This window comes from Tachysurus fulvidraco, chromosome 24 (genome assembly GCF_022655615.1).
Source record: "Tachysurus fulvidraco isolate hzauxx_2018 chromosome 24, HZAU_PFXX_2.0, whole genome shotgun sequence".
In the NCBI taxonomy this organism is placed as follows: Eukaryota; Metazoa; Chordata; class Actinopteri; order Siluriformes; family Bagridae; genus Tachysurus; species Tachysurus fulvidraco.
The window spans coordinates 18,436,185-18,461,803 of NC_062541.1; the positions used below are offsets into that span (position 1 = coordinate 18,436,185).

Here is a 25,619-nt window from a genome sequence, read left to right on the forward strand (position 1 = left end):
ACACACATACACACACGCACACACATCCATGCACATCCTTACACACACACACATTCCCACACACACATCCATACACCCCCCCCACATCCATACACATCCCCACACAAACACATCCATACACCCCCCCCATACACATCCCCCCCACACACATCCATACACATCCATACACATACACCCATACACATCCCTACACACACACACACACACACACACACACACATACACATACATACACACACACACACCCATACACATCCCTACACACACTCACACAAACATCGATACGCATCCCTACACACACACACACACACACACACACACACACACACACACACACACACACACACACACACACACACATCCATACACATCCCTACATACACACACACACACACATCCACATTCCTACACACACGTACACACACAACCACAGAAGAGAGGAAAATCTGTAATCTATTGCATTCTCAGCTACTCACTTTCAGATTAAAAACTGTTGAAAAAATGTCAGCACGCCTGTAAACATGTCTAGAACATCTGTCTTCAGAGCTTTATGTAAATATTTATTGATATCTTGTGTTAATCTCTACATTCTGTACACAGAGTTTCTTTATTAAACACATGCAATAAGAAATTCTAAACAAAATGAAGTCATGATCAGATAATAACAGGAAATGCTGATGGTGCTGACTTCCTGTTCCAACAAAACCACTGGCTACCATCTAACAGTAGAACATCACCTTCAGTGGGACTGTGTAGCCCTTTGGTTCCTGATGACTTGAGGAACCTGGGTAATCCTCACCTGTGTTCTCTAGAGTAACTCAGGACTACTGCCATCTAAAACTGAATAATCTGAATCATCAAGAAGAGAAATGAGGAATAAGGAAATCACATGAATGATGTCTTATATATATAATAAACACATTCTGTACAGGCAGAAGTCATGAGCATGTATTGAATTATACTCCATCTATCTTACAAGCTTAGAACTGTGGGAAATATAGAGATACAATTACAACAGTTATTATACTTTTGTACTAGTCTCTAATAATACTACTGATAATGATGATGAGGAGGATGAGGATGATGATGATGAGGAGGAGCAGTGTGCTCTTTAAGGACTGAAGGCTCTGGAAGACTCAAAGTCAGACAGACATTTGGGCTTGATGCCTTTGCTGTTGTAGTAGTCCACCACCTGATTGGGCACCTCAGCCAGGACGCTTTTAGCCAGAGCTGCAGGTGAAGCCTGTGAGAAAAGGAGGAGAAGAAGAGAGAAGTAAAATGTCACACACTGTTGTGAAGGAGGTGAAGCAGCGAGGAGTCTCTCTTATTTATAAATATTATATATTTTATATATTATATATTATATAAACCTGTGCACACGGGCGTACACACACACACACACACACACAACCATACACACCTCACACACACATATCCATACACCCCCACATATCCATACACATTCCCACACACAACCATACACAGCCCCACACACACGCACATACACACATGCGTGCACACAATCACACACACAGCCCTACACATCCATATACACACACACACACACACACACACACACACACACACACACACACACACACACACACACATCCCTACACACCCATACACATCCCTACACACAAACACAAACACACACACATTCATGCACAATTCAGCTCAACCCTGAGCTTTATAACTCTGTGGTATTTATAAATAGTGTGATGCTGCTCACATTGTCCTGAATCCAGCTCATATTGTGCTCCATTAATAGATCAAAATAAAATCCTGGTGGTTCACCGGTTTAGTATTCAAACCCTAACACATGCCTCAAAGTCAGAAAAAAGTCACAAAATGAAGAAACCACATCAGAAGAAATCAATCTATTTAATTCACCACCTGTTCTGTTCGATTCACATGTTCTGTTTGCTTCAGGTGTTCCATTTAATTCTCATATTCTGTTTGAATAATCTCTTCTATTTGATTCACATTTTCCACCTGTTTTGTTCGATTCAGTTGTTCTGTTTGCTTCACCTCTTTTATCTGATTCACCTGTTCTGTTCTCTTCCTGTCACCACTCCATTAAGAGAATATCAAAATTCTGCTGTTTCTGCATTTTGTGCTCTTGAAGTGTAACACATTCTTTAAAGTCCCAAAGAGATGAAACAAAGATGTGAAGGAGCTGTGAGGATGTGGTGTATTTATCACACTGTAGCTGGTGACAAATGGGTTTGGACAAACGGGGGGTGCAGATTGCCTGTCTAAGCACATTTGTGTTGAGAAAGTGCCATGGTGTGGCTGTTCTGCTTTTAATGACATGCCACAATCAATTCAACACACCACCAAATTCTGGGATCTCAAACAGCAGTGCCAGAGAGAGAAAGTGTTTCTCACACCAGCTTCTGATTGTAAAATAATAACAGTTTCATTATTACTACAATAAACTATCAACAATAAAAGTGACGAATTTGAATACATTTCATGGAAACTGGAGGACTTCTGTGCTTCACATATAAAGTGCTAAGCTAAATGAATTCAATTCTCCCACAAAAAGAAACACTCTGATTTTAAGGTTGGCTGTTAAGCCTAAATCAAGTTCATTTCACTATCACAGTAGATGAAGTTTAACAAAAGCACGTGTGGCTGTTGATCAAACCTCCACCTGATACAACCCTCACTGCAGGGCAAGTTTATTGGTGTCAACTTTAAAAGTGAGGTCTCTGTTGTTTGAAAGCCAATGTTGACATATAAAATCACCAAATCAAACACGCCCCTAACCCAAATGGGTCCCGCCCCTGTATCGATAGCTCCGCCCACACATACATACGAAACCCAGGCGACTAACAGAAAGAAACGTGTCTTTATCATAGCTGAAGGGAAGAACAATACGATTGTAGATAAACAAACAAGCAAAAATGCCACACAAGCATAATGATGTAAAGGACAAAGGCATATATTAGTTCTGTGTAACAAAGCAAAACCAACGTTACTCACCTATTCTTTATGATTCACCTGCTCTGTATGATTCACTTGTTCTGTATGATTCACCTGTTCTGTATGATTCACCTGCTCTGTATGATTCACCTGTTCTGTATGAGTCACCTGCTCTGTATGATTCACCTGCTCTGTATGATTCACCTGTTCTGTATGGTTCACCTGCTCTGTATGATTCACCTGCTCTGTATGATTCACCTGTTCTGTACGAGTCACCTGCTCTGTACGATTCACCTGCTCTGTATGATTCACCTGTTCTGTACGATTCACCTGCTCTGTACGATTCACCTGTTCTGTATGATTCACCTGCTCTGTATGATTCACCTGTATGTATGATTCACCTGCTCTGTATGATTCACCTGATCTGTATGATTCACCTGTTCTGTATGATTCACCTGCTCTGTATGATTCACCTGCACTGTACGATTCACCTGCTCTGTACGATTCACCTGTTCTGTACGATTCACCTGTTCTGTACAATTCACCTGCTCAGTATGATTCACCTGTTCTGTATGATTCACCAGCTCTGTAAGCTTTACCTGCTCTATATGATTCACCTGCTCTGTATGATTCACCTTAGGGTCATAGGGGCCCTAAACCTCAACCAGAACACACACACACACACACACACACACACACACACACACACACACACACACACACACACTGGGACATTCCTTTTACTAATAAAACAAATAGATAAGATACTCTAAAATTCTTATTCTTATAACCCTGTTGTAATGTGTTTCTTCTGTTAAGGCTTGACTGACTTAAAATTATTTGCTCTTTACTTTCCTGACAAGGGTGCATTTTATTCATGTGTCAGAACACAACACTGTAGTAACATCAGTTACACTTTGATTACTGATCTGTGTATGTAATACACAGATCAGCAGTGGGGCAGTGGTGGCTCAACTGGTTAAGGGTGTGGGTTGTTGATTGGATGATCAGGGTTCAAGGCCCAGCACAGCCAAGCTGCCACTGCTGGGCCCTCGAGCAAGGCCTTCAACCCTCCCTGCTCCAGGGGTACTGTATCATAGCTGCCCCTGCACTTTAACCCCAACCTCTTCAGTTGGGGTATGTGAAGAAAAGAATTCCACTGTGCTGTAATGTATATGTGGTGATAATAAAGGCTTTTATGACATGTTCCAATGTACCACTGCTTTTATACCGTCATTAACCTTCATTTTTGTATCCAAATGACCACAAAATTATCGGTTACTCATTTTTCAAACAATGGTGTATTTTATTTGAGCACGAAAGGGGACATACCATCTTACTACACCTTGGATAAAACTTTAAAGTGATTTAAAGTGTCAGGCCCGCCTCCTGGATCCTCCTCAGGGTCTCCTTCAGGTGGCCCAGGTGATCAGTCCAGGTCTCGCTGTGGACCACCACATCATCCAGATATGCGGCCGACCATTCTTCCCCGCCTTGCAGCACCTGGTCCATCAACCTCTGGAACATTGCTGGTGCCCCGTGCAGGCCAAAGGGAAGAACCGTGAACTGGTACAATCCCAGTGGGGTCCTGAATGCTGTGTAAGGCTTAGATGTCTTCTCCAGAGGCACCTGCCAGTAGCTTTACACAGGTCTAGTGTTGTCACATATTTGGCTCTCCCAATCATTTCCAGTGGATCGTCAATGCGTGGCATTGGGTATGCGTCGAACTGGGACTGGGAGTTTAATTGACGGAAGTCAATGCAGATACGGAGGGTGTTGTCCTATTTCGGTACGATGAGAACGGACTACTCCATTCACTACTTGACGGCTCAATTACTCCCATCTCCAGCATAGTCTTGATTTCTGTCTTCAGTGGGGCCACCAGCCTCTTGGGTACCCGGTACGGTCTCTGTCGAGAAGTTGTATCAGTCAGGCGGATCTTGTGGTGTACCAGGTCGGTCCGTCCAGGCCTCTGACGAAACAACGCTGGGTATCGACCAAAGAGCGCTTGCAGCTCAGCCTGTTTGAGTGCCTCCAGATGTTCGAGGTCTATTTCTGCTGGCGGGGCCTGCTCACTAGCTTTTGGTTCCTGATCCACCTCCACCTTTTGGATGAGCAGTACCGGTCGGCCCAGTAAGTAAGTATATCTGTCAATTAATGTTCACATTCACCTCTGTCTAGGGGTACTGTTTCACATCTCCGTGTACACATTGTAGTTTTATGTGATTTGTGAAAGACACACTGGTCAGGTGACATCTTTTCACCAGTGACATTGAACTCCAAGAGTCCAACAAAGCCCCGTCAATTTTGCTTTTCTTGCTGGGCACACGGTTGCTTTGTGTCCTGGCTGTTGACAATAGTAACATGTGAGTTTCTGTTCTCTGGTGTCTTTATCCCCCTTTCTGTCTTGAATGTTGCGGCAAGATTCTCCAGCACTCCATCCACTGGTAGAACTCCTCTGGACCCTTCTGGTGAGCGTTCTGATACTGCTGGGTGAGTTTTGCAGCAGCTAGTCCAGTTCTAGGCTCTCGTTCCTTTACCCATATCCTGACTTTGTATGGCAGGACTCGGAGAAACGGCTCCAGGATGACCATCTCACCAATTTCCTCCTTGGTGGAAATGCCTTAGCCGATTATATGTCTCGGAGGGTGTCTCCCCAACTGGGGTTGTAGTTGCACGAAACCACTGACGATAGGTTTCTGGAAAGACGTTAAACTTCTCCAACAGCACCTTCTTGAGTTCGCTGTAGACTGCTGCTTGGTCTTCATCCATCGCCAGGTAGGCCTCCAGCGCTTGCCTGGTCAACAGTGGAACCAGCTGGTAACTCCATTCTTTCTCTGGCCACCTCCAGGTTCTGGCGAGCCACTCGAACTGATGCAGATAGTTCTCTATGTCTTCCCCCGACTTAAAGATTGGCAACTTTGGCTCGGTTCTGAGCATTGGCTGACTGGTGGGCGTCGGTGTGCTCTGGACCCTCAGTGCAGTAGTATTCCCCGGGGTGCTGGTGTAGGCAGCTCCATTCGTGGGCTCTCCAGGCCCAGAGATGACGAAGCTGGGTGGATGGCTTGCCGCAAGGTCTCCTGCAGAGTCTGCAGCACTTGGAGATAGCGTTTCTCTTGCTGCTCCTGTGCCTGCATGAACTGCCGGAACACCTCTACCATCCCTCCTTCAAAAGGTTGTAGTGGGCGGCACTGCTCCAGTCCTGGATGCGGTACCCTTGGGTCGGACAGGAGGAACCCAATCCTCCTCTCTTTCTTCCTCAGTGGAATCCACTGTACCCCAGGCTCCATCTTCCTCAGTGGCTGCCTGGGTCTGGGAACAAAGCACCATCTTGGCCTTGCGTCCTCTTGGCACCATCCTGCGAGTAGCCATCCCACTTCTGACACCAAATGTGGTAGAGCGGCCTTAAGGGTTTCGCCTTCTACCCAAATGATGGCAATACTTGCTGTGATGTTCAGTGTAAAGTGGTGTTTATTTACAGGGTGCTCAAGTGCAAAGTCCAAAATATTTACAACTCCCACAAAAGAAAAAGTGGAAAAATAAAGAAAAGCAAAGAAAATCCGAGGGAAATAAAGAAAACTATATACAACCATACAGCACCTACAATTGTGCATTTACTTCAATAGCTTCTCCAACTCCAATAACTTCACCATCCACACCTACAACTCCCACCCCGAACTGAAGTGGGAGACTGGTTTTTAAAGGGTAAACCCCTCCCCACGGACTCAACCATTTCTCCCAGAGGGGTTGGAACTTGTAACCAGCTTGTATATATATATATATATATATATATATATATACGTATGTATATATATATATATATATATATATATATATATATATATATATATATATATATATATTATAATAAATAATAAACATAATAACAATAGTAATAACAACAACAACAATAATAATAATAACAAAATAATAACAATACCAATAATAATAATAATAATAGTAATCACAAAAAACCGTCCCCTCAACATAAACTCACCGACTTCTGGTTTGCGCATGTGCGGCGCAGCGTTGGCGCTTTAAAGCCAGCTGCTAATCAGCGCTCCGGTTGGCTGCTGTCCAAACCCACCCGGAAGACCGACGCAACAAACAGGTGAGTTTATCAAACTTAACCCCACAAAAGGAAACTTATACATAGATATTTAAGAAAAAAAAAAAAAAGAAGTACAAAGTCCTTGTGTGTGTGGGTGTGCTTATTGTCCGGAATGAGAGAATGAAGTGAGCGTGTGTGCGGTGTGTATGCGAGCGAGCGGCGTGCTAACTGGCGTGTGTGTGCACCCACAGCGCTGTAGCTAGAAACGGAGGAGAAGTGAACGTGTGTGGGATATATAGCATCATGCTGACGATAGGGACAGTTCACTCTGTCACATCCATCTAAAAGTTTGATAGCTAAACCACACCCACAGACACCTGAAACAAAGGGAGTTTTTCCCTCCGAAATCTCAGGCCGTGGTATTGGCCATCTCCCCAAAGATGGGTGGAGTTCGCAACCTTTAAATTGTCACAAACACCACCAATCCGTGGTCAGACTTTCGGAACAGCTTGGAGACGACTCCATCTTCCTTCAAAGAAGTTCCAGCAAGCTTCAATTCCAAGAACGACAACTGCTCTGATCTTCAGGAGAACTTGGAAGAACGTCTGACCCCACCCTAACTGACTCTTCAGAGATTTCTCTGTTGCATCCGGACTCTTGTGCAGTAAGCCAATGCAAGTAACCGCTTCCTTAACCAACCAATTAAGATGCGTATTTTTTTGTCTTAAGGTGAATTTAAGTTTCCAGTGACGATTTCCCAGTTAGGGTGTGATTAATTTTATTTATAATTGTGATTAAAGTTTAAGCTTGCCATTCATTTCCTTCCTTTCTCTAATTTCTTCTTTCAGTCTCTTCCTCCCTTTCCCCAATTTTCATTTCTTTTGTGTTTCATTTTATTTTCATCTTCGTATCCCCTATTTCAGTCAGGACCACTTTGTAAAGAAGGATGAGAGCATACAGTTAGTGTTGGCGGGATGGTTCTGTTCTGGACGAATTTTCCCGCGCGCCTGTCCTTGCGCATGCAAGGACGGGGCGGGGAGGCAGCAGATGGGGAATGAATAGACCCCCCCTTTTGCTCAGAATCAGAACCGGATTGCCCCTTTTTTTTTTTGTATAGTGGTTAAATCGGTGCCGGCGAGAGGTTCTGGCTGGAGGAGTCGGGAGCGGATGAGGGTGTTGGATCGCAGCAGCGGCGATGCATGGCAAGGATTAAAAGGAAGGAAATTACTGAAGTCGTTGCCGGATTGGTGCGTCTGTGGATGGCTGATTAGCAGCTGATGCAGCTTACTGCGTGGCCTGCCTGAACTAACGCGAGGCTTGATTTCAGTCAGGACCACTTCGTAAAGAAGGATGAGAGCATACAGTTAGTGTTGGCGGGATGGTTCTGTTCTGGGAGAATTTTCCCACGCGCCCGTCCATGCGCATGCATGGACGGGGCGGGGAGGCAGCAGCTGGGGAATGAATAAACCCCCAAAACAAAACCATATGCCAGAGGGGGACCCCCCAACATAACTGATGCGTGCGTCCGGACCGCGAACGCGATCGGCGTATTGACCGAAGGCGGCGTGCGGTGTGCGAGGCTGGGTCGGAGCTAAACGTGGGTCGTGGGAAGAGGGAGGCCGGGGGCCCCGCCGTGTGATGGACCAGCTAGTGGAGATGTGGAGGATGCGTCGCCCTGGGCTGGCTTGCAGTGTAATTGCAACAGCTGTCGCTAAAACGCATGGCCCCGCCACGCGATATGACAACGCATGTTGCATACCCACTAAGCTTTAGTGGAGACGGTAGGGGAAGTGTCACCCAGGGCGAGCGCGGCAAGCGTGCTGCTGGCCGAAGGTTGGTCATTCGTTTATTTATTTATTTTTGGAATCCCACGAGCAGCTTTGCACCGGGGTTCCCCGCCAAGCACACGCGTAATACCTTTGAAATGTTTGTCGGATTTTGAGTGTTTTAGGAAAATTGAAAAATAATGTTCGTCTAGCGTGATGTCTGACACCGTGAGGTCGTGGGAGGCGTTGAATATGTTGCTACGTGTCGTGAATTCGCCCACCCTGAGGAAACCGTAGAAGGCACATAGAAACACCACTTCCAGGAGTAGATCCTGGTAAGGACTGAAGCACCCCTGTCTCAGTCTAGTGACCAGTTTTTTGACGAGAGGGAGGGTGAGAGGGAGACGCTTGTCTGTGCCTTTTGGTGTCTGTTTCCTGATGCCGGCGAGGAGCAGGCGGATGGACGGATGCCCCAGCAGACTGCATGCGGATGGGTCCAAACACCTTAGGTGGAATTGGATGCCTGCGACTTGGCTTTTGATGGAGGAGGGTTGCATTTTTTGAGCTTGGATACAGTGCACGATGTAGGCGCTCACGATGGCGAGGTTGACAGGCAGAACGGGGGCTGAGAAGGCGGCGCTAAAGCTGGCGAAGCAAAACCACGCAGAGTCGTAGGCTTTTAATGTGGATTCGGCTAGGCTTGATCTCATGCAGAGAGATATGACCTGCAGGGTAGAGCTTAGTTGAGGAAGTCAGGGCGAATGCTGGGCAGGGCAGGCCTGAGGGAGAGGCATCTGGGCACAGCGCTTGGAACTCCTGAAATTTAAAACGAGACAGACAGTCAGCTATTTTATTGTCAAGCCCGGGAATGTGAGCCGAGCACAGTATGAAGTTGCAGGTGATGCATGTCCACGTAAGGCGCCTTAGGAACTTGTTAATGAAGGGGATGGAGGAACGCCCTTTGTTGATGATGTGGACGGTTGCTTCGTTGTCGCAGTACACTAGAATTCGTTTGACTATGACTATGGGATATAATTCTAATAAAGCGGTAGAGAGAGCATTGGGGGGAAGGGCTGACAACTCTTTTGGCCAGGAGCTGGCGAACCACTGACTATTAAAGAGACCTCCGAAGCCTCGTGAAGGGGCGGCGTCGGTATAGAATTTGAGCGCGACGGAAGGAGATTCTGTTCTATCCTGCACATAGCAGGGACCAGAAATGCAAGTCGGACTTGCCTCCAGCGTCCAAGGTTATAGAATCGTGCAAATGTTCGGCCGTTTTTGAAATGTCTAGGAGTATAGAAATGAATGAGCAACCTTGCAGAATGATCCGCATGGCGAAATTTAAATGTCCTAGCAGAGAGAGCAGCTCTCTTTTGGAAATGGAATCGCGTTCCACTGTGTCTGACATAATTTCCCTGATGCGGACGAGTTAGTTTATCGAGGGGTAGCGAAGCTTGCATGAGATTGCTATCTAGATTAATTCTGAGGAATTCTAATGAATTTGAGGGACCCATGGTTTTTTCCGTCTGAAAGGGGGATGCCCAATTTCTTAAAAGGTTTCCTTCAGGATGTTGATACTTCGCTCAGGGGGAGAATTTGGGTAGTCAACGACGAGGAAGTCGTCTAAAAGGTGGAGGACGAATGGCAGCCTGCAGTTATTTAGTAGAATCCAGCAGAGCGCTTCCGATAAGGTATCGAAGAAGTGCGGGCTGCTGCGGCAGCCGAAAGTGAGTCTGACAGCGAAGTACTGTTTGTAGCGCCATTGCACTCTGAACAGGTGCCACTGGGACGGGTGGAGCAGCATAATTTTGAAGGCATCTGCGATGTCGGTTTTGCCCAGCCAAGCCCCGTTTCCGGCTGTCTTGATGAGTTGAATGGCGTTGTCGACCGAGGCATAGAAAAGGGAAAAATTGGGGAGGGGAATCAGGCTGTTAATGCTCGGGACGTGAGCGATGTCATGGGGAGCTGAAGAGTCTATGATAAGATGTTTTTTGCCGGAATACTTACGTGTCGCCACGCCGAGAGGATTAAATATATTGGGAAGAGGGGAATGTCGAATGGGCCGATCATGTACCCTTTATCTACCTCTCTAGCCATGAGAGAATCGACTTTGGGTTCTTTGAGAGTGGACTGGAGGTTGTTGCAGATGTAGGAAATAAGGGGGCGCGTGGTTAGACCGGCTGAAAAGCCTTGAGTGAGTCCGGTGATCAGATACTGGATGAAACTGCGGTCAGGATGCTTTGTAAGTGCTTTGTCAGTTCAGGGATATTGACCGGCGTTGGTATTACTTTCTCTTTCTGGAGAGAGCGTGCGTGCGAGCAAGCGTGAATAAATTTGCAATTACGAAAGGTGCATATGCTTTCATTAAAACTATAACACATGGGAGTATGAATCGTGGGATAGACCTGTTCGTTGTCTTTGGCTTTGGGGGGGCGTTCGGCCGGAATAGCGAATTTGGCGGACCTCGGGCACAGGGAAGGGGTGTGCGTGAAAGCGCCGCACAGAGAGCACGACAGCGCGCGGTGGCCGGTGAAATGCCTGCTGATAAGAGCTAGGTCTACGGCCGACCAATCTAATCTTTGGCTGAGCCTTTGGATGAACATAGCTGACTTGGCCGAGAAAGATTTGTGATGGTCATAGAAAAGGGTCCCGCCATAGGTCATGGCGAGGTCCGAGATGATAGCCAGGTAGGGGTCTAGCTCTGCCCTGCGCTCCAGATAGGAGTCGCAGATGATGTCTCTAAAAACGCCGAAAGCGACATTGAAGTCGGGCATGGTTAGGCGATTGGACATCCTCAGGTCGTTGTCTTTTAAGAACACGGAAACGTCCCCGCAGTCGACCGTGCGTTTGTCCTGGACTTCGGAGCCCAGCAGGATCTTAACTAGGTTAATGTCGTTACCTGCGAGAATCTGGGCGCGCAGGTGGGGAGAGATAGCAGCTGCAGGTGGAAAGAAGGGGGCGCTGGCAGTAGGAGCTGGAAGGGCCGTCGCTAGCGTGCCACGGGGGAAGAGGCTTAGGTCTACGCCGGCTGGTGAGGAGATTGAGGAGGCGCCGGGGGCCGGCGGAGCAGGTGTCGTGGACGCGGTGGCCGTAGGGGGAACGGGCGGAGGCAGCTTTTCCAAGGCTTGGATCCTGGCATCGAGATTAGAGAGGGAAAAATGAATGTTGTGGAGGGCTGTTAGCACGGGATCTTCAGAGATCGGTGGGGTGAAGTCAGGACGAACAGTCCTCTTTTTTGGAGCTGACAGGTTTTTTGCGTGCAAGCAGTGCTTTCTTTTTGCAGTGGCCTTCTTGGGGCCAGAGGTAGGGGCAGGTGGGGTCGGAGGTACTTCTGAGATATTGTCCAGGAAATACTGGAACAGTTGGCCATGGAGACCGCGCAGCGCCTGGATATTATGGCTAAACAGGGTTGTGAGGATTCTTTTGACGGGCCATTCTGCGATCGGTGGAGGCGATATGCACGCCAGACGGGGGCTTCTGCGAACTGATGGGCCGTGAGGTTTTCTGTAGGGCCCGGGTCTTCTCCGGAGCTCGGATCGGACATATTAGGAGGAGCGGCGCGCTGATTTAAAGGAAGGAAATTACTGAAGTCGTTGCCGGATTGGTGCGTCTGTGGACGGCTGATTAGCAGCTGATGCAGCTTACTGCGTGGCCTGCCTGAACTAACGCGAGGCTTGAGTTCTTTTGTTTGTTTGTGTAATTAGTTTCATGTTGTGTTTGTCTCATTCATTAAATGCCATATTTTTGTGCCACAAGTGATTGTCTCTGAGTACCGCTCACAAACTTAAGGTACCTGCAACATCTGGTCTGAACTACATGCTCTATTAAGTTAATTTAATTTAAATTACGGTATAAAGTAAAAGGGAAGTGAATCTTTCTTGGCCGGGAAGATACCGTCTTCATAGAATTAATAAAGGTTACACGGCCTGTTCGCCAGACGAACAGACCAAATAAGTGTAACGTTAATTCCATTACCGTTAATTTCAACTTAGGTTAAAATATTTAGGAGTCACTATACATGTTACAATTACTTATAAATATTTACCTTGCTTTATGAGCCAAAATCACTACAACTTTCATGAATAATACAACAATTTTGTGAGTAACAATAATAGTGTATCTTTAGGTTCATTTCTATCAAGGTGGCTGTGATGTTTTTAGCTAGGTAAATGTAAACAGAGAGTCAAAGTACAGCTCCACCCTCAGTAGCTGATTTATTAGTGTTTAGTAAATGACTACAGTTTCTTTAAGACTGTCCTGTCTTTAGTTTTCCTTTCCTTTCTCTGTGCACCACTGAAAAAATCCATTCCAAAGTGGTTAATGCTGATTTGCAAAGTGCAAAGTGATATGCAAAGTGATTTGTCTACACTCACATGTTTGAAGTTACAGAAGGGCACAAACTGGACAATGTCTCTGAGGACGGGTTCTCCTTTGGGTGAGCGCAGAATGCCGTCGTCACCATCCAGCATCTGCATGTCACTGAAGTCTGCGTTGCCTATTCCCACAATGATAACAGACATGGGAAGGTGGGAGGCGTGTACAATTGCCTCCCGTGTGTCAGCCATGTCTGTTATAACTCCATCTGTCAGGATCAGCAGAATGAAATACTCCTAGTGAGAGAGGAAAAGGGAGTGATTCAACACGTAAGTCAATTAAATAATAACCACACAGCCAGGCCCTTTCATTTGCTCACTCTATTCACAGTTTACAGTCCCTCAATCAATCAACAGACAATGGAGACTCTCAAACTGATGAAGTGAGGAGAACTGAGTCAAGTACACAGAGATAAACATCCCTCAGACAAGCAAGCATCAGGACGTTGATTACATCTCAGGCAGATAAACAACCACAGGGATATATTACAGTATCTGGTGATCAGTAATTGGCTGACTGCCTTGTGGCTTCATATTGTTTCATTTCAAATCATTTCAATGCTCTATAGATGAGATAAGATAAAAATGTGAGATAAGATGAGATAAGAAAAGAGGAGATGGAATGAGATGATATATGAAATGATGAGATAAGATGAGAATACACAGCTACACACCATGGCCTCCTTCGTGTGCATCTCCTCAGAAGCAGAGTTGGCTACTTTCTGGATGATTGGTGCAATGTTAGTGGGGCCATAGAGCTGGATCTTAGGCAGACAGTTCTGATAAGCTTCTACAACACCTTGAATGCCTAAAAAAAAAAGAAAGAAAATGCTGCTTACACATGCCACTGTGGGTTCTGTGAAACCTGGATAGCCTCCATGAGGGAATCACCTGGATACCTTTCACTGGGATATGGAGGTCCTCCATAAATACTGAGATGGATTATGTAATGTTTGTAGTGAGTCGTTACAAATCATACAGCCATCTTTCCTCTGAAGGTTCTCCCTGGTTCTGAATGCTAAGATCCCTGGCAGGGAAACTCATTGTAGAGTGACACGTGACGGTAGAAAAATGGGCTGCCAGACATCCTGTAGGCCATGGAGATGACTTGGTGGAAGGAGGAGTTATCAGTGCTTGTTTAAGTGTTAACAGCTAATCTATTGTCTCTAAGTTCTCCAGTGGAATGTCAGCAGTGCATCTATATTAAGTGCTTGTTTTCAAAGGGTGGTTCAACTTCTGGGTCACACCAGATGGATTTGTACATAGAGTAACATGCAGTCCTCAGTATTTGACCCCAGCTGCAAAACGCACACGCACACACACGCACACACACACGCGCACACACACGGACACACACACACGGACATGCACACATGCACGCGCACACACACGGACACACACACATGCACACACACATGCATGCACACACACACGGACACACACACACACACACACACACACACACACACACACACACACACACACACACACACACACACACACACACACATACACACACACACTTACCAGCACACTCTGGGTTGTCCTCATCAAAGTTTACAGCAAAGTCATGAGACACCTGAAAAGAAGAACACTTTTTCACTGCTTGAATCTTTGATATGATCGATGCTGAAGTCTACTGAGTCGAACACATCATCCTCTAAATGAGCTTAATGTTACTACTACGTTGTCATGATTACATAGACTTTATACACTATTTACCCAAAGTGAGGCGTAAAGATTTGAGATTTGGTCTAAGCCAGGTTTTTTATCTGCCATAGATTTGATGCTGTAGCTTTCTGCTGCTTTGGAAATCAGAACCTGTACTTATAAGTCAGGCCTTACAAATAATACAAGAGGAAAGAGAGTGAAATAAAACTGTCCAATGTAAACTAAACTTCTGTTTTGTTATTTATTTTCCTGCAGAGATGCAGCAGCTTTGTGAGGCGATGGTCAGTGATATGCTGAAGCTGAATGTTGAAAGGCTGACTTACTTTGAAGTCTGGAGGGATCTGAGCTCCAAAGCCAAAGGCTGGGAACATTTTATCACTGAAATAAGAGAAGGTATGAATATCTTATTCATCTCACTATCTGCAATCTGCAAAGTCTAAGTGTGTATATGTGGAAGTATGACATTGGTAAAAATGAGATGAAATTGTTTCAGTGCCTGAATGATCTACTCAGTCAGGAGTGACATGATGTGAGGCAGAGGACGAGTTACTGTACACACGTAGGCATCAATATTAGCACTAATATGTACAGGACAACATCAGTCAGAATCAGATCTATGGATCATTGCTTAAAAGAATGATCTACAATGCTTTTAAAAATTCAGCACAGAATTTGCATTATTTATTAGCGATGGTATCATTTACAGTAATCTGATATTAAGCTGCACTGAAGAAAATCATGTAGAATATATCTTGGATTTTACAGCCTGAGTTACCTGTCATAGTCCTGGCAGATCTCACCCACAGCCACCAGGGCCTTGAGGTACTCGTTGGGCTGGTACGGGTGGATGTAATGAAGGGAACAGCTGTTACGTGGGTCACCGTTCGAAGCAGTAAAATCAATCGCCACCTTCAGACACATACAGCCTCCATCAGTGAAGATACACACACAGTGTGTGTGTGTGTGTTCACTGCCAACACATTTTTCTTTTATTTACACATTGACCTGCTAAGATATCTTATCATGTTTGCGGGGAGATGTCTGAGGAGCTACCTAAGATTTTTTCCATCAGTCTGAATGTTTTGAGCTGTTTTATGCAAAAGAAGCTTTTACTCTGCTTTGATTATTAATGTGTCCGTCTCGGATAAAGTCTATCACGTTTCCTGCTATGAGTTTTCAGTCTCTTACCGTAAACTGGATCTGACATCCTCCCATTATATAATCCAGAAATGAGTGCATCTTTATTATCTGAGGAAAAAGATGAGGGTTCTGTTCAGGAATGAACAAGTGTGGATTTGTACTGATTTCTCCGCTTCTCTCCTGACCACATTTACCCACTCTGTGTGATAGAAGATAACAAGAGAGACACACAGAGAACTCCTTCACCTTACACTGAGTCAGCATCACCACACCAGAGTTTCTGTAATTCTTCTTCTTCACTTGATACTTAGGATTGATACATTCCCACTGAATCTGTGGGTGAGAAACAACAGTCAGAAAACCAAACCAGCCTGAAACCAACATAAGAAATACTTCAGCTCAAAGAATTCCTAAAGCAGAACCACTACATACGATGTTTGTACAGTATGAGTTGAAAATTCATGGGCTGGAATGATTTCATTTGAAGAGTCCCTAGAACTTGTGTGGATTGATATGTACAGGAAAGGTTGGGTCATTTACATTAAAAAACACATCAACACAGAGAATTTCTAGAGCATCAAGGAAATGAAAAAATAAAATGTAAACAACGAACAAGGCTAAAAGTGGAAGGCTCATTTCCTCTGAAATCTGCTCCCTGCTCTGACTGACAGTGACCTCATCACCTCATTAGAAAACAGTCTAATTGCTGCAACATAATCTATGGAATAATAAGTCTAATAAATGTATTCAATGTTAAAGCATTTATTTTGGTCTATGTGTTAGAATAAAAAAAGAAAAAGAACAGAAGGAAACATTGCAGTAAAGCAGAAGAAAGAGTGTAATAGAAATAATGCAGAAGATGCAACTTCATCAACTCTCTACCTTCATCAGTCAGCAATTAATGATTGTGTGTGTGTGTGTGTGTGTGTGTGTGTGTGTGTGTGTGTGTGTGTGTGTGTTAACCTGTTTTCCATCCATAGCTGTCTTCAAATCTTTAAAGGTAGTCTGGAATTCACCAATAAAGTCATGTTTTCCATTTGAGTCCCAGTCCCACACTGTACACTAAACAAAAAGAAAATGGAAGACAAAAGTCAGAGTTAAACACTAAAAACTGGGAAAGTGTGTCTGAGCCCCGAACACTATCAGGAAGACTATTCCAAAGTTTTGGAGCTAAATACAAAAACGCTCTACCACCTTTAGTAGATTTTGATATTCTGGGAACTAGCAGAAGTCCTGAGTTTTGTGATCTCAGAGAGCGTGAAGGATTGTAACGTGTTAGAAGACTAGTTAGATACATGGGAGCTAAACCATTAAGAGCCTTGTACGTAAGTAGCAGCAGTTTGCACAAGGTCTAGGGCAGGTGTCGGCAACCTTAAACACTCAAAGAGCCATTTGGACCCGTTTCCCAAGGAAAAAATACCAAAGGGTGCAACAAAACCCTTTTGACATCTAAAATGAAGATAACACCGCATATATCATTTTTTAACTTTATGGAAGGTATAGAAAAAAAAACTGTAGTGTGTTGCATTTATGATATCAATTAACTGCTACCGAGTAACCGCAATTTTATTTCTGCAGGCCAACAAAAATATTTTGAACAGTTTGAACTAACCTTAAGTAAAAAGACGCTGGGTCGAAGGTTACTTTCAAATAAAATGTTCAATGTCTAATTGAGTCCTTCGTATTCATGACCAGGGCTCTCAAGTTTTGAAGACAGGAAAGCATGACATCTCCAACCCCTCACTTTTTTTCATTGGATGTTGCGTTAAATCTTTCCCAGATAGTGCTATTTTCTGATTGGCTATTGTGTAGCCTCTTTTTTGATTGGCTGATAAGTGTCAGGCTCGACTAAGAACTGAGCCGCGCTTGATTCCTGCCCGGTTCCATAGAGACAGCGGTGTGGACTGATACATTTTGGGCGCTGCGGCTTATTAAATATATGATGGTTTTTCTGCGTGAGAAATACGGTGCGGCGGGAGAGCGTGAGAAAAGACCCAAATGCGTGACTGTCACTCCCAATGCGTGGCACTTGACAGTCATGCATGACATAAAAAATTGCCGGCTGCAGCAAACCAAAAATGCGTCTGCTTCTGTGTGTCTCGATTTCACAAGTCGGCAGTTATGACGCATATTTTGAGCGACCAAATAGAAAATTAAACACGGTTTATTTTGATGTTACAAGAGCATCATAATCTTAGAATTTAGAATTACATTTTTTTAAAAACTAACTAACAAAAATAAAAAAATGAAATTAAATATTTATTTTCCAAATCTACAGGGAGCCGCAGCAGAGGGATGAAAGAGCCACATGCGGCTCCGGAGCCACGGGTGGCCGACCCCTGCCCTATACACTACATCCTGTACACACTACACCCTATGAACTATACACTACACCCTATAAACTACATGCTAGACCACATACCCTATACACTATACCAGGGCAGTTCTAGGGTTTCATCTTTAGGGGTTTTAGCCCTCAGTGAGAATTTAAAACAAGAAGAGTTTTATATTATATATTATATGACTACACAGTAAGCCAAAAGTTATGGCAAAAGTGGACAATAAAATTTTATGCATGATGTAATGATGCCAGTCTTGAATCAAATCAGTTTATGTATGTGTGTATTCTCTGCAAACAGTGTGTCCAATGAATGCAGTCATTAATAAAATAAATATTCACAAAAGAACATATCAATAAATGTTATTTTTACTCAGTATTGAATGGATTGTTTGCATTAATATTTTGTTTGTGCTACAACTCTGGTAATAAGAATAGTGACATTTCACTGCGCTCTGACTGACTCTGTGTTTCTCCGTTCAAATAAAGCAGACAGCTCATGACGCACTTTGAAAGACTACAACGCACGTGCGTAAAAGCAAAGTAAAAAAATTCGTAAAATAATTTTCTTTCCCATCGAAAACATGGAAAACATGTCCTGCATTTTAACGTAATTTTAATTTTTTATTTTTGAAAGTGAAAATTATCGTTATAGTTTTAGGGTGGCTGAGATCACACACAGGGGGGCAGTAGCCACCCTAAAAAAGGGCTAGAAATGTAATTCTAAATTCTAAGATCATGATGCTCTTGTAACATTAAAATAAACCGTGTTTAATTTATTATTATTTTTTTTTTGGTCGCTCAAAATATGCGTCATAACTACCGACTTGCGAAATCTGACACACAGAAGCAGGCACATTTTTGGTTTGCTGCAGCCGGCAAGTAAGTTTTTTATGTCGTGCAGGGCTGTCAAGTGCCACGCATTGGGAGTGACAGTCACGCATTTGGGTCTTTTCTCACGCTCTCCCGCCGCACATCGTATTCTCACGCAGAAAAACGTTTTGACCATCATATATTTAATAAGCCGCAGCACCCAAAATGCATCAGTCCACACCGCTGTCTCTACGGAACCGGGCAGGAATCAAGCGCGGCTCAGTTCTTAGTCGAGCCTGACACTTATCAGCCAATCAAAAAAGAGGCTACACAATAGCCAATCAGAAAATAGCACTATCTGGGAAAGATTTAACGCAACATCCAATGAAAAAAAGTGAGGGGTTGGAGATGTCATGCTTTCCTGTCTTCAAAACTTGAGAGCCCTGGTCATGAATACGAAGGACTCAATTAGACATTGAACATTTTATTTGAAAGTAACCTTCGACCCAGCATCTTTTTACTTAAGGTTAGTTCAAACTGTTCAAAATATTTTTGTTGGCCTGCAGAAATAAAATTGCGGTTACTCGGTAGCAGTTAATTGATATCATAAATGCAACACACTACAGTTTTTTTTTCTATACCTTCCATAAAGGTAAAAAACGATATATGCGGTGTTATTTTCATTTTAGATGTCAAAATGGTTTTGTGGCTCCCTGTGGTATTTTTTCTGTGGGAAACGGGTCCAAATGGCTCTTTGAGTGTTTAAGGTTGCCGACACCTGGTCTAGTGTATAGGGTGTACTTTAGAGTGTATAGGGTGTAGTGTATAGGGTATAGTGTGTAGTTTATAGGGTGTACTGTATAGTGTATACACTTGTAAAGGGTGTAGTGTATAGGGTGTAGTGTATAGTGTATAGGGTGTACTGTATAGTGTATAGCAGTGGTCCGTGGCCTGCTGGTAGTGGGGGTGGTGGCTATACAATTAAATTAAAATTAATAATTTTAATTTAATTGTATTTAAACATGCCTTTTTTAATTCACTACAATGCTAAATCAATGAGAACCCTGAGCTTGTTTCTTTGCAACGAGACGGTTCCATCTGGGGTAATAGGAGACAATGACACCTGAAGTGTGTCGCTTATGTCCAGTTTATTCCATTGTTTTGTTTTGGTTGCCATCACTGCAGAAAACCCAGATAGGATGTTGGAAATGGCAATAGGGATTTAAGTGCTGTGGTGGCAATCTCAGGGTTGGGGGCCACTGGTGTATAGGGTCTAGTGTATAGGGTGTACTGTATAGTGTATAGGGTCTAGTGTGTAGTGTATATAGTGTACTGTATAGTGTATAGGGTGTACTGTATAGTGTATATGGTGTACTGTATAGTGTATAGGGTGTACTGTATAGTGTATAGGGTGTAGTGTATATAGTGTACTATATAGTGTATATGGTGTACTGTATAGTGTATAGGGTGTAGTATGTAGTGTATAGGGTGTAGTGTGTAGTGTATATAGTGTACTGTATAGTGTATAGGGTGTAGTGTGTAGTGTATATAGTGTACTGTATAGTGTATAGGGTGTACTGTATAGTGTATAGGGTGTACTATATAGTGTATATGGTGTACTGTATAGTGTATATGGTGTACTGTATAGTGCATAGGGTGTAGTGTGTAGTGTATATAGTGTACTATATAGTGTATATGGTGTACTGTATAGTGTATAGGGTGTAGTATGTAGTGTATAGGGTGTAGTGTGTAGTGTATATAGTGTACTGTATAGCGTATAGGGTGTACTATATAGTGTATATGGTGTACTGTATAGTGTATATGGTGTACTGTATAGTGCATAGGGTGTAGTGTGTAGTGTATATAGTGTACTGTATAGTGTATATGGTGTACTGTATAGTGTATAGGGTGTAGTGTGTAGTGTATATAGTGTACTGTATAGTGTATAGGGTGTACTATATAGTGTATAGGGTGTACTGTATAGTGTATAGTGTAAATAGTGTACTATATAGTGTATAGGGTGTAGTGTATATAGTGTACTGTATAGTGTATAGGGTGTACTGTATAGTGTAAATAGTGTACTGTATAGTGTATAGGGTGTAGTGTGTAGTGTATATAGTGTACTGTATAGTGTATATGGTGTAGTGTGTAGTGTATAGTGTATAGGGTGTAGTGTGTAGTGTATATAGTGTACTATATTGTGTATATGGTGTACTGTATAGTGTATAGGGTGTAGTGTGTAGTGTATAGGGTGTAGTGTGTAGTGTATATAGTGTACTATATAGTGTATAGGGTGTACTGTATAGTGTATAGGGTGTAGTGTGTAGTGTATAGGGTGTAGTGTGTAGTGTATATAGTGCACTGTATAGTGTATAGGGTGTAGTGTATATAGTGTACTGTATAGTGTATAGGGTGTAGTGTATAGTGTATAGGGTGTAGTGTATATAGTGTACTGTATAGTGTATAGGGTGTACTGTATAGTGTATAGGGTGCAGTGTGTAGTGTATATAGTGTACTGTATAGTGTATACTGTATAGTGTATAGTGTATATGGTGTACTGTGTATATAGTGTATAGTGTATATGGTACACTATACAGTACACACTATACAGTACACACTATACACTATTCGGTACACCCTATACACTTGTATAGGGTGTACCGTATAGTGTATAGTGTAAATAGTGTACTGTATAGTGTATAGGGTGTACTGTATAGTGTATAGGGTCTAGTGCATAGAGTGTACTGTATAGTGTATAGGGTGTAGTGTGTAGTGTATAGGGTGTAGTGTGTAGTGTATAGGGTGTAATGTGTAGTGTATAGGGTGTAGAGAGGTGGACAGAGAGAGAGAGAGAGAGAGAGAGAGAGAGAGAGAGAGAGAGACAGAAACAGAGACAGAGAGACAGACAGAGAGAGAACAGCATGCTAACATGCAGCAACAAACAGGTGTGTTGCGTTCATTTTCCCATTTCCCAAACCTCCCACTGCAGACAGACGCTAAATCACACCCCAACCTGCCACACTGTGCAATCAGGAGACTGTCAGAAGTGTTAGCTTGTATCGGCTTTGAAGGATGAGTCAGATATGAAATCATTTTAATACATTAATATCCCAAGACCCACAGAACCAGAATGACACCACAGATACGTGTTCAGGCCAAATGTATAGATCGGATCACTGTCAGAATATGTGCAATGTATTCAAGGTCCAGGTCCACTTGTAGTAAGAGTTAACAACAGGTTAGCATTCCTGCTACAAGTGCTAAACCTGACAATTCACAATGCACTGAGTCTGAAGCAGTGAAAATCAAGATGTACACATAAATAACCAGATGTGTGAATTAATCACTGACTATCCACTGTGTGTGTGTGTGTGTGTGTGTGTGTGTGTGTGTGTGTGTGTGTGTGTGTGTGTGTGTGTGTGTGAGCGCACACATACTGGAAAATCGCAGCACTGTGCAGTCTTACTGTTGAATCATTAATGCAGAGACATTAGCGGGGGGTAATCAAAATTTGAAAGCCATTTAAAATATTAATACAAAGATGCTGCGATTGACTTTTCAACTGAGTAAAAGCCATCAATCCACTATCTCTTTTTTAATGACTAATATACACACAAAATAAAAAAATCCTTAGAAGTGAAATACAAATAAAAAAAAGCTAGCAGTGATTATCACAGGCCTCCTGGTTGGGAGATCAAAGTTGAGAGTGGTTTTGTTGTGGTTTTTGCATAAGTCGTCTCTTTAAACATGCAGACGCAACCTAGAGAACATACCCGTTTTGCTCAGCAGAATCCCAGCTGTGTGTGAAGCAACATCGGGATTCAAGCTCACAGTCTCCAGATGACAGACTTTACCACTCAGGAGCACTCAAACAGTGTTTTAATTAACATGTGAACACAGAGATCTTGAAGTGAAATCAGTGTCAACACTGACGTGACCTCAGAGCATTGTGTAAACAGCTCATGAATATTAAATTAAATTGCTCATCTTTATTTATGACTGGAAACCTTAAAATAACTGGCTGATCATGGTGCTGTTACTCAGGAGAATGCACTTAAATATTCAGGGTCAATCAGATCGCTGAATTCAACGAGTCACCAGGCACTTTATCAAGTCCTCAGCATACTCCTGAGCTCCCAAAGCACACACAAATCCTGGAAGTGTCATGCATCATGATTTACACACCTTCGAACCTGACTCAGATTTCAGCAGCTGTGCAGATTGGTACCAATCAAGATTCCAGACTTTTAAATGCTAGTGTATATTTGCCAACTAATTATTTCCTCTGTGAGCCACAGTTCAGTGTGCATTAAATGTGATTTAGAATTTGTCTGCCTTCGGTATAGTGATCCTGGACTACAATCCTGTTTAAATTTACAGCATTTGGCAGACTCCCTTATCCAATGCAATGTACAAAAGTACTTAAGTCTCTATCATTGAATACATGAACTCTGGTACACTAGGCTACAGATTTAAGATTCCATGAGTCTAAAACTCTGTTCAAACGTATTTTTTGTATATATAATACACACATACAACAAACAGAAAAGAAAGTGCTAGTTGAAGTATTTCATGTAGGTCTTCAACCATTGTTTGAAAATAGACAGTGACTCAGCTTCCGGACCCCTAGAGGAAGTTCATTTCATGCAAGTTCAAGCCAGTGGAGAAGCACAACAGCGGGGTGGTGTGGAGAACTTAGGCAGGTTGAAGACAAGCCATGTAGCTGCATTTTGGTTCATTTGCAGAGGATGAATTGCGTTCATATTTAGACCTGCTAGCAGTGCATTGCAGTAATCCAGTCTTTTGATGACAAGAGACTGAACAAGTACCTGAAAAATGGCTGAATCCTGCTAATGTTGTAGAGAAGAAACCGACATGAGTCACATTAGCAACAGGAGAGGAAAAGGACAGTGTCCATGGTTACCCCAAGGTTACGAGCTTTGACCGAAGAGCAGATCAGATCGTTATGCAGGGATATTGCAATTGATGAACAGCAGTTCAGTTTTGCTAAGATTGAGCTTTAACTGATGAGCAGTCATCCGTGATGAAATTTCTGCCAGACATGCTGAGATCCGATCAGAAGCTGTGGCATCTGAGGGTGGGAAAGAGAAGATAAGTTGTGTATCATCAGCATAGCAGTGGTAAGAGAACCCATGTGAAGTAATAACTTCCCCAAGAGAGTGCGTATACAGGGAGAAAAGAAGAGGACCAAGTACTGAGCCCTGTGGGACGCCAGTGGAGAGTCTGTGTGGAGCAGATGTCACTCCCCTCCATGTTACCTGATAAAAGCGTCCTTCCAGGTAGAAAGCAAACCATTCCCAAGCTGAGCTGCAAATCCCAAGATTCCTGAGGGTAGACAAGAGAATCTCTTGTTTGACCACACCAAAAGCTGCTGAAAGGTCAAGGAGGATAAGGACGGATGACAGTTTGGCTTATCTAGCAGCATGTAGTTTCTCAGAGACATCCAAAAGGTCGGTCTCTGTTGAATGTGCTGCTTTAAAGCCAGACTGGTTGGGATTTTGTTGTTTCATTTTTTCTTTTGTCCATGGATCTTTATTCTGTCTCCAAGCCCTCTGAGATACAGAAGGCTTCACCTAAGAAGGCGGATCCAGCAAGAGCTCAAGAAAAACAATAACTCACTGGATGAATCTAAATTGTAATTTAAACCACAACACTGAATCATTCCTATGACTTTGAACTAGAGTTCTGAAGAGTCAGGAAAAGATGGGAGTACATGCTGTCTCTCAATTGATACATTCACCTGGCTATCTACCTCTCTAATCTGCTCAGATCTCACAGACCATGTAGTCTTCTAACCAACCTTGGTTCTCAACTCCTTCTGACACCAAACCCAGGGAAAAAGTTTCACCTGAGGAGAACAAACACTGCAAAAAGCTCAGCCTGTGTCTGCATTATGGTAGCAAGTGCCATTTAAGAGAAGTATGTAAGCAACCACAAACATGTGAACCTCAATTCTACTCCCACGACTGAAAATAAACAAATTATGTTATCATCATGTACCACAAAAACATAAAATACCTCAAGACAGCCAAGAGACTCAACACCTGTCAAGCAAAAAGGTGAGTAGCTTTTTATACACTTTTACTATTCAGTCACATACCGGTTCAAAGAAGGGCAAAGCCGACTTTCTATCAGAGTCTTTGAAAATTCTCACTCCCAGCAGGCCCCCAAACTATTCAATTCAATTCAATTCAAGTTTATTTGTATAGCGCTTTTTAAAATAGACATTGTCGCTTTACAGAACATAAATATAGAGCAGAAGGTGTAAGTGGCTTTGGGCTTTCATTTGTTTGAACCGTTGTTCATTTACAGCATTTGGCAGCATTTGTTGACATGCAGGGTTGTGTGTGTGTGTATGTATGCGGAACCTGTGTTCAGGATGAGATTGACCGGAGGAATTTATTTATGTTGCGCATGTTCACAACATGTGCACCTTTTTCTTGGTTAGCTGTTGGTTTCGTCTCGGCATGTGTTCAGGGCAATAGCGTGGATCACATACTTTTGTAAGTTTTTTA

General features: G+C 43.3%; 1 protein-coding gene across 1 annotated transcript in view; it reads right to left on the reverse strand.

The window, feature by feature from the left end:
* Nucleotides 1-310: 310 nt before the first annotated feature.
* Nucleotides 311-25,619, reverse strand: part of cpne4b (copine IVb) — a 61,077-nt gene continuing 35,768 nt past the window's right edge. Inside the window, exons 8-16 of the mRNA XM_027144406.2 lie at nt 16,896-16,994; nt 16,179-16,265; nt 15,981-16,040; nt 15,568-15,701; nt 15,116-15,170; nt 14,649-14,700; nt 13,796-13,929; nt 13,122-13,358; nt 311-1,243 (exon numbers count right to left, since the gene is read on the reverse strand). Of these exons, the coding sequence (XP_027000207.1) occupies nt 1,112-1,243; nt 13,122-13,358; nt 13,796-13,929; nt 14,649-14,700; nt 15,116-15,170; nt 15,568-15,701; nt 15,981-16,040; nt 16,179-16,265; nt 16,896-16,994 (990 nt within the window). The 3' untranslated portion in view covers nt 311-1,111. The remainder of the gene's footprint in view (nt 1,244-13,121; nt 13,359-13,795; nt 13,930-14,648; nt 14,701-15,115; nt 15,171-15,567; nt 15,702-15,980; nt 16,041-16,178; nt 16,266-16,895; nt 16,995-25,619) is intronic.